The sequence below is a fragment of the Temnothorax curvispinosus genome, unplaced genomic scaffold (assembly GCF_003070985.1).
Source record: "Temnothorax curvispinosus isolate PA1 unplaced genomic scaffold, ASM307098v1 QBEX01006399.1, whole genome shotgun sequence".
NCBI lineage: Eukaryota > Metazoa > Arthropoda > Insecta > Hymenoptera > Formicidae > Temnothorax > Temnothorax curvispinosus.
In genome coordinates, this window is record NW_020216179.1 from 1 (window position 1) to 10,748 (window position 10,748).

At 30.5% G+C, this 10,748-nt stretch overlaps 1 protein-coding gene across 1 annotated transcript; it reads right to left on the bottom strand.

Annotated features, from left to right (window-relative positions):
* Positions 1 to 1,926: 1,926 nt before the first annotated feature.
* LOC112455841 (fatty acid synthase-like) lies at positions 1,927 to 10,742 on the bottom strand (the record flags this gene model as incomplete). Its single annotated transcript, XM_025018042.1, has 11 exons — positions 1,927 to 2,190; positions 2,284 to 2,535; positions 2,949 to 3,203; positions 3,321 to 3,793; positions 5,104 to 5,932; positions 6,256 to 6,949; positions 7,170 to 7,399; positions 7,468 to 8,489; positions 8,557 to 8,955; positions 9,239 to 9,543; positions 10,612 to 10,742. Coding segments are annotated over 11 exons (4,725 nt in total), but the record flags the coding sequence as incomplete, so codon positions are not given.
* Between the last annotated feature and the right edge of the window lie 6 nt (positions 10,743 to 10,748).

Consider the following 10,748-nt stretch of genomic DNA (forward strand, 5'->3'; position numbering starts at 1 on the left):
CATCGAGTTACGTCATTTTTTCTAAAAAATACAGGTTTTGCTTCAAAGTCGTGTAAATCGGTCAAAAAAAATCGTAGAAAAAATAAAAAAAAAGCATTTTGTAGGTAAAATTATGTAGTTTATGAAACGTTAATTGAATTTTTTGAAAAAAATTTTTTAATTGAGTTTCAAGTAGTCAAACATAAGTTAATTTTAAGGAACAAAACAATGTGTTCTTTTTTAAGGCGTACAACAAAGAAAATAAAAAAATTTTAAAAATCCACCGAAAGTGCGTTAAAGTTGAAACTTCAAGCTTCAAAATTCTTTTTTAAATTTTTTTTTACGATAATTTTTCGCCGACTTACAGCAGTTTGAAAATAACCTAATTTTTAGGGTTTATGAAGTGTTCCCTATTTTTTTTGTACGAGTGTATATTCGACAAATAGTTCACCGATTTATTTCTGTTGCGGACCTGAAACGAGTATCAGAGAAAAGGTACGTTTGCAGTACGGATCTAGCATTAAATTCTACAATATTACGGTAATCGTAATATAATATTGTAATAAAGTTGATAGTAGGTACGTTTAAATTTTTATTTCAAAAACATTACAGGAATGATAGAAAAACCTTAGCGCAATGTTTTTGCAACGTTATGGCACTCCCATTTCAACATTACTGAAATTTCGGAATCGTGGTCAAAGTATGTTCATAATGATGTTCTATACAACATTAAGAACTACATATTTAACAACATTACAAGTTGTAGAATATTGTTGCAATAACATTGTAATAATGATTTTTTGCTTATTAATGTGTCTAAAATGTATTTGATACAGGTCATTAACCTGGCCAACAAGGAAAGGTACGGAAGTTTCCCTCTCCAATTTTGATGAGATTTTAAAATGTTGTTTTCTAGACAAAAATAAATGGAAGTTTTAATCGATCCCCGTTACTACCTTCTTCTCTCACTTAACTCTTTGGACCAACGGCTTAACGTCTCTTCCCGAAAGACGGAGCCCTGTTTGCTCCGCACAAGAGCCTTTCTCGCACGGAGAGCGCAGCTTTCGGAAAATAAATTCCATGTTTACGTGCTCAAGTGGACTCGAATCTGGTTTCTCAGATTACGAGTCTGCTGCTCTACCACTAGACCACACTACCGCCTTAGACAAAAATAAGGGACACGTATTTTTTGTATGTACGTGCCCATACGCATATTTAGGGGCAGAATCATCCATTTGAAAAAAATTAACTTTTCTCTTTCGGGCCGAATATTTCCGAAACTATAAAAGATAGAAAAACATTTTTTAAGCAAAAGTTGAATGGTTTGAAGAGTACTTTAAAATAATAATAATAAATTTTTATTTTTTAATAATTTATAATTTAGGTTAGGTCCGTACGCTCACCAGACTTCAATTAGACAATTTTAAATCTATTTGTTTCGTACCCCCCCCCCCACTTTGTGAGTACTTCCTTATCGATTAATCGATTAATATATGACTCATGACTGTTCACTCGGGGCCCAAACTGGGCACAGTCCTTTCAGGAAATTAATAAGATAGTGGAAGTATATTGAAGACTTTTATTAGATTTTTGAAAAATTTAAATACACAATTATAACGTACATAAATGGATCATAAAAGTTTTTCCTAAAACATTTTACATATATCTTACCGTTTCCATGATAATAGCTTAGAATACTATCAAATATAAACTTATCCTTGAGGTTGTTTCATACGTCTTAAACCTTAAAATGACCATATATAAAAAGATATGTACCCTTAAATTTTTGTGTTTAACAATATATTTTAGGAAAAGTTAAATTGATTCCGGACAAATATAGTTTTTCTAAGACATAAAAGAAGCATAATTGTCTGAAATTAATTGGATTCTTCAATTTTCGAAATATATTGTTAAACACAAAAATTTAAGGGTATATATTTCTTTATACATGCTTATTTTAAATTTTACAGATGTATTGTAGAATAACATTATCAGAAAGACATCTTATTTTTTTATATATAATATGTTTGAAATATTTTGTTTTAATGTTACCGCGTCCCGATAAAGTATATATATTTATTGTATTATATTATCTTCTATCTTATTATCTTCTATCCATTCTTCGTTAATAGCTGATATGATTTTGTCGTTGTCCATCATTGTGATATGATTACCTTCCACATAATGAATTTGCACTTTACCTTCGGTAACCTAAAAATAAGTTTCTTGTTATAAAGCTTCTTCTTATTTCTAAAATTATATAGTCATATATTTCAAAAATATCTCTATCTAAATTAAATTTACCTTATGTAGACCATAATCCTCTTCAGTAAAAGAAGCAATCGGAAATGTAGGTTTTAGCAATGTTATATGCGATTTAAGGCGAGGTAATGAAGAAATATCATAATCCTGTATAGCAACTATATGATTGTAAGCTGTAGAATATATCAGTTTTTGATTTTTGATGGTCAATCTATTTAAATCCTTCGGGAAGTAAGCATGAAATACTTTTAATTTTTCGTCCACCGTGTTACATTTATTTAGCTCTAACGCAAGCTGTAAATAAGAAAATTTTGTATGATTAATTATAATAAATATACCAAAATAACATCTACGTTTTATCAATATAAATATAAAAAATTTATTAAATTTTTAAACCATGAGATAAAATCTATTGTTACTCTTATTAATTTATTAAAATTCCTAAATCTTCTTCCATAATTATTAATACTCATTTATTGTGCTTTCTATCTAAAACTATTATTCTTTGATCTTAACACACACATACAAAACGAAATGTAAAACAATATATTTTACTATTTGAAGATTCAAATACAAATCTTTGAAGATATTCATGTTACAATGAGTGATTTTATGTGTGTTCTTATTTTATTTAAATTTATGTAAGATTAAAATTACATAAATAGTTTTTATGATAAAAAATGTGTTTTTTTAAATAATTTACTAACTGTTTTCTTGTTAATTATAGTGTACATTTCCAATAAACTAAGTAATATTATGTTTTGTAACTCTTCTGGCGAAGTACAGTCCAAATATTGATTAGTCCAAAGTTTCAATTGATCAGGAGCTCCATCTATTAGTATTAACCGTCCTGAGAAACTATAAGCTTCTAATAATCTTGCTAATTCGATGGCAATTAAGGATCCAAATGAATAACCCACTATTAGAAATTCCCTTTGATCTTTCATTTTCTTTAATATGTGCTAAGAAAATACAAATATTAATGTATGTGTAAGCTGTGGTATAATACGAAAGATTTTTATCTAATTGTTAAATATTACTTTTAACATAAATATTTTAATTAAATTTAATCTTCTTACTGGCAGCAAATAAGTGGCTGACTTCATCACTGAATGATTGTCGTCAGGAATATTAAGTACACCATGTTGCACACACGTTGCCGAAGATTTAATTCCTGATGCTATAGATTTATATACACTTAAACATCCTTCGATTCCCGGTAAGAGAAATATATTGCCTCGATTAACCTCTTTCGTAACAAGTTCTACAAGAATATCTGGAACAAAGTCTGAATCTTTCACTTTTCGAATCAGCATGTCGAAGCCTCCCAAATTACTTGGATTAATTTTATTTGTATCTTGTATCTTTCCTTGGTCGGGTGTAATTGTCATTTGTCTAAGTTTAGCAAAATTTAGAGTTCTAATGTCTTGCGCTGTCAGGGAAATATCGAACTCTCTTTCCAACATTTGCTTAATTTCCACTGCCATCATCGAATCCATACCAATTTCGGCCAATGGCATATTTGATGGTATTGCGTTTATGTTCTTCAATCCTATTTTGTTTGAAATAAAGTAAGAATTGTATAATAAAGTCAATTATATATTATTTTATTTAATCTTTTAAAATTGAATATACACCAAAAATTTTAATCAATAATCAAATTGTTACATTTTTTATACCTTTAAGCACTTAGCTATTTCAATACAAATGCTTAGTAAATAGAAACATTGTTAATTATTGCCTAATTAGCACATATTGGTATGCATTTTATTTGAAACTTTTTAAATTATTAGGAAATCTTCTCATGTCGTAAAACGTTAAAAAAAATTTGAAATAGTATAAAAGATACATCTGAAGAAAAGTTTAATCTTCAAGTAATGAATTAAGGAGCGAAACTCGCGAACACAGACGATCTGTTTGTGATTGAATGTATGTCATTGAAAAATGATTTTTTGACAAGTAAATGACTATATGTATATAAAAGTGCATTTCTTTAATCAACTATTATTTTGTAAATAAAAATGCTTTAATTGTAAAAGCTTAAATAAGTTATTAGTTTATTAAAAAATTTAACGTTTTTTTCCTAAAAAGTTTAAATTAACAATTTTTTATAGAAAATTGTTTTAAATAATTTATTATTAATGTATAACAAATAAAATTATAATAAAATTATAAAATAATTATATTTTGCTCCCTCATAGAGGAAGCTTTGTTTTCGTAAACCTCGTGTATGAACCTTTGATCGCGTATAATGCTAGCTCCAATCAACTAAATCTTAAAGAATTATATATGAAATATGGGTAGAAAAGACTAAAAAACATAATAAAATTAAAAAAATTGCTAATAATAAAGGGGTTACCGATTTCTGTCTAAAAGTCAACGTAATGATCTAAACAAAAAATGTTTATTATTCTGGACAACAATTGGCAACTAGTGTATAAAAAACGTCTTTACTACCCTCAGGTTTAAGTCCTTATCGAGCAATTATTTCTCTTTTTTTCTTTCAGATATCCCACTTTATGGCTGACTAGATTTTCGGAAAAAAACAACTTCTTTTTCTTCTAAATATCAAATGCGATCTAAAAATTTTGATTAAAACTCAAGTTATACAATAATAATTTAAATAAGAGAAACACGTAGAGACTTAGAGAATTAAGTCTACTGCAATTGTGAGAGATAGTTTTCCAAATATTATAAGCATTCCCGTAAATTTAATTTAGTGCAAAAAATATATTTTTTGAGACATTACCTATAGTTATTCCAATAAATACACTTGGAATAACATTTTGATTTCACTCTTATTTCATGGGATTATATGTATTTAGTATATTTCTTTGTTTAGCTTTATATAAAACTGCTTACCCATCATATGAGCAACTGTTTCATAAATATTCATTGATCCGCCAATTTTTGCTTTTTCAGCAACAACCATACTGCTTACAACAGGTCGATCTTGTAACAAAAATACTTCTAATGTATCCAAACAGGAAGTTATTCGTTGTTGCAATGTACCTCCAATAACCAATTCCTTATTTTCTTCTTGCATATCTGCCACGAGTCCGACATCACCAACAGCACCCCATTGTATCGCTAAACCATGTAATCCTTCTTTCATCCTCTTCTCACAAATTTTCTCCATTACGGAATTAGCCATCCCATAATTTGTCTGGCCTGCGTTTCCTCTTCCACACGACACGGAGGAAAAAACGACAAAATGTCGAAGTTGCAGGCAGATCTTTCTCGACAATTCGTCCATTTTTTTCGTCATCCATGCTTTCGATTTGAATGAATCTTCGAACGTTTGCGATGATTGATTTTGAAATATACAATCTTTTAAAACAACTGCAAGATTAAATATGGCATCCACCGGTGCTCTTTTTTCAGCAAATTTTAATAGGGATTCACAATCTTCATGTTTCAAATTATTATCGACTGTAACGATCTGTACATCCACACCGTAAGACCGCCATAGCTTTACTCTTGATTGCTGATAACCTGTTCTAATCCCGGTTCGTGATGTTAATACCAGATTTTTTGCACCTCGCAGAGTCAACCAATCTGCTAGTTCTAAACCAAATCCGCCAAGTCCACCCAAAATAACGTAGCATTTATGATCCAAACAATGATAACGTGGATGAGCGAGTAGTGGAGCATCCAAAGGCTCTTCCTCTTTGTGAACTCTGATAATTATCTACGAATAAGAAACAATATTTTTTTCTGTAAAGTAATAAATTATAAGTAACAAAGATTTTATATTTTATTTTATTATTGAAATTGTTTTGCATTTTATCATTAATTTTATTATTAATTATTAATTTTAATTAATTAATAATTAAACGTTACTTATTAATATAAATACAAAAAGTTTCTTGGTCAAATAAAATTTAAATAAACCTACATTTGTTACTACCTTTATAGCATTAATTAGAAACAAAGAATTGTTTCTAATTTGATATGATAAAATATTCTGTATCATAATTACATATTTCTGTGTATATTAAGAAATAATTGTACCTTGCCAATATGTTTTCCAGCTGCCATATATCTAAAGGCAGCTTCTATTTCATTTCTTTCGAAGACTCTCCTGCATAGTGGTTTAATAGCACCGTCCTTTAAACCTTCTGTTATTGTTTTCCACAACCTTGACTTTTGTTCTGCGTTTGAATAGAATAATTTGTCTAATAAAATGCCATAAAAGCTGATATCTTTAGAAAAGATAGATATATCCAAGGAATTATTGGAAACCATATCAAATTTTCCAATTTCTAGAAAACGACCACCATGTGCTAAACAGCGAACAGATGCTTGTAATTTTTCTTCGGCTAAAGAATTCAATACGATATCTACCCCACGACCTTTTGTACGCTGCATAATCATTTGTTCAAAGCTTGTATCTCGAGAGTTTCCGATATGATCTTCGGGAATCGAGGGAAACGTTTCTCTTATAAACTGTCGTTTCTCGACAGTTCCAACTGTCGTAAACACTTCGCAACCTTTGTGAAGCGCAAGATAAATCGCAGCTTGACCAATGCCTCCAGTACCAGAATGGATTAAGATTTTGTCTCCCTTTTTCATTTTACCTTTTATGTATAAAGCATAGTAACACGTGCTGTACACACACGGAATCGTTGCTGCGTCTTCCATTGTCCACTTGTCAGGTATAATCCAACTGAGATATTTATCAGCCACAAGAATGTTCGTCATTCCTCTATGTATGAAAATTTTGAAAATGTATTTATTTATTTAATCGTTACTTTAAAATGACGTATATCTTGCATATTTTTAATTTAATATTAAATTTAAGTTAATGTTACTTAAATTGAAACGTTATTAATACTAATTAATAATACTCATATAAAATAGAATTTAATACTGTCAATTGCAAAAAGTTCTTTCTATCGCACATGTATTGAAACTCTATATTTTACCCGTGTGAACATAATCCCATTATCCTCTGCTTATGCGTATTGAAACCAACAAATTCTAAGCCAATAAAACAGTCGTTACCGCGTTCGAACGTTTCAGCATTGAGTCTGCCAGTAGCTATCATAATATCTTTAAAATTAACAGACGTATAAATTACATTAACAAGATTTTCATGGTTAATGCAAGACATTCTGCTCTGTGCCCAGCAGAGAGTACTCATATCTCCTTGTACCTGTTAAGTAAACATTAATTAATATTATTTATTATAAAATTTATAATAAGTAGAACATCTTAACATACCATCTGCGTAACGTAAGCCCTCTGAACAAGTTTTGGTTCTAACGATGGTAATGGTAAATGCCTGTATGATCCCCAAACGTTACCGGTACGTATAACATTGATGGGTAGGTCCAACTGTAGCTGCTTCGTGTACAGCGGTTCTTGCAAAGAAAATGTAGGCGCTTTGTCATCTTGAATAAATACGCTTCTAATTATTTCGCCGCCTGGTTCTTTTCGCAAACAATTAATAAAACCGAGTAGCCCGCATTCGAAGTCTTTTTCCGAGACGAGAATTATCTCCGTATCTACACCAGTCTCGTTTTGCACATTCATGATTGATTTCAGTTCATCTACCCATGAAAATTCGTAATTGTTCACATGTACAATCCGCTGGTTTCTGGCAATATTTTGCGTTTTTCTTAATAACAAAAGCTTCTTGTCATTTATTTGTTTTTCCAGTATAATATCCAACTCATACGTTTTCAGGCATGAATAATCGTAGGCACCGGATTCCTCCAAAGTCAATAGAAAACCTTGTGGCATTAACAGAGACAGCAACTGTTTGTATAATGTTTTGCTATTTTTTGTCAAAATATTGAAACCAAGGACTATCAAACAATTCTCGTCCTTCGACAACTTAGTAATTTCCGTTGTAGAAACGTTGTCGGGTAAAGAAATATTTGAGAATTTCTCGTGGGTCGTCACGAGTTTAGTGTAGTGTCGAATCTGCGGTAAATCATTTAAGATTTTACTAATAAGTGGAGAATTTAAATCTTCTGGTACCACTTTGTCACTATCGTCGACAAATTCGATAATTTTAACATTTATCATATTGCAACATTCAAGTGCAATGTGCGTCGACATTCTTATTGCATCTTGCAACGACGTAGTACCTAAATCACGATGAGCAACAAATTTGTATTCTTCAAGAACGGTATTAACTACTTTTTTTCGGTGAGATATAGGTGTAGCCACAGTACCACAAATTTCTATTCCTCCAGATATTATAGCGTCTAAAGACTTGTAACGACGAACAGAGAATTCTGCAACGTAGCGAATAAAATTTATTTGTCAGGTAATTGGCCGCATTGTATCGCTTATTTTACTTACGTCTATCTTCAATTGGATAATCTTGAATTATCTGTATGTGATATTTCGGATCGATAGTCAGTTTGCGAATTCTTGTTGGAACATAAAGGCTTCTTGAATTCTGTCCTAAAATCATCATCTGTAACATACTGTCCATAAATGCCACCCAATTAGATGTAGATGCGATATGGCCGTTTGATCCCGTAACCGATGCGCTTTTTAACCCACGAAATGCACCGGTATATTGATAACCGCGAAGTTTTAATTCCTTATAGATGTCTTTTGTATTCATTTCTTCCTCATCATCGATACATTCAGCAAGATTAGCTGATATTTTCTCATTTTCAATATTGGATGGAATTCGTACTGTTCCAGTAACAATAGCATTATCTCCTTCGGTTATTTCAAACCTATTGCTACCTATAATAGATGTTTGTGTAAATTCATTAACGTAACATAATGTTAGAATAAGTCAAAGTTAAATGTAAATGTGTCGATACGGTGCTGGACCTTACAAAAGCAGTTGACTTGTGAAAAGAAAAAAGATTCCGCGTTAAGATTAGTTATTCTCGTATATTTTTTGTGTATATTTTTTATCTTTTATTTATGGCGTATATTGCGTTATAAAAGTAGCATAAGTTTAATCTAATTAAAAAATAAAAAGTTTACGCTAGAAAATTAATTGGTTACATAATAATATTACCTTCTTGGATCGAGAAAGTTAATTCGATCTCATTTTGATGTGATAGTACTGTAGCACGAATAAAATTAACGTCTTCAAACACAATTGGTGTATTGATATATTCTTGGTTTTTTAACGATGCGATCATGTCCCAGATATAAAAAAGATACCCCATAGCAGGAAATAAATTTTTTTCATTAACGACATGGCCTATTAAATACGCAAATTCTTCATCAGATGTACTAATACTAACAACCAATTCCTTTTTGTCAATTATTTCTTTTTGACAAGCTCGCATTACATACAAATTTTCTAAATGATCCCATCTGCAAACGTCATTAAAAATTATTATATAATCTTCGTGTAAACAAATTATTGTAGAAATTACTTAATTCAAGATTTGATGTAAAATTGAAGCACAGATTCTAAAAAATCACTGTTATCTAGCTGCTCTTTATAATAGGCATAAAAGGATTAACATATGTATAGGAATACATTTATCTTTGAGATAAGTAAGATGATAAAATGTCTTCAAAATACAGAGATGTGATTTTGAAGTTAAGGGGGTCGTCTGGTCAAGAGGCTGTTTTTTGGGGGGAATTTTTTGTAAGGAATCATAAGAATACACTTTTTTTAAACTTTACATCACATTTATTGATATTTGTAAAGTATTTAGAAATTTTTCCAAGTTGATATATGAAAGAATCCGCTGTAGAGCGCCCCGACGACAGCTGTGTAAAAAAAACGGTACCCACGATTCCGGATCTCCAGTTCATCCAAAAAAAAAAAATTCTCTTAATCTGTGGCTATCGTGTGAACTAGAACCAAATAAAAATATTGAAATTTCAATTTTTGCCAACGTTTTGAAAAAAAGTTTCATTATGAACTTTTTTCAAAACGTTGGCAAAAAGTTTCATTATGAACTTTTTTCAAAACGTTGGCAAAAATTGAAATTTCAATATTTTTATTTGGTTCTAGTTCACACGATAGCCACACATCCACAGATTAAGAGGATTTTTTTTTTTGGGTTGAACTGAAAACCCGGAATCGTGGGTACCGTTTTTTTCAGCGGATTCTTGGCCATGTATTAACTTGGAAAAATTTCTAAATACTCTTCAAATATCAATAAATATGATGTAAAAGTTTCAACAAAGTGTATTCTTATGATTCCTTAAAAAAAATTTCCCCTCAAAACAACAGCCTCTTGACCAGACGAGCCCCTTAAATGATAAAACTAACCAAGTTCGAAAAAGAGTTTAAAGTTCTAATTCGCTATTATATTGAACATGTTCTCTCTTCTGACTATTTTACCCAAATATTTTAAAATTTATGAAAGTGTTTCCTTTTTTTGATAATAATTTGTTTATTTGTGCCTAAACAAAAAATATGCATACCTTATGAGAGGAGAAATCATTGGGGTACCGCGGCTTACAGGAAATTCCACTGTCGGATAGAGATTTGCAATTTGTGGCTGCAATCCTGCGTTATATAGTTTTCCGATAGATTCTAAAAATATCTCATTATTATGATC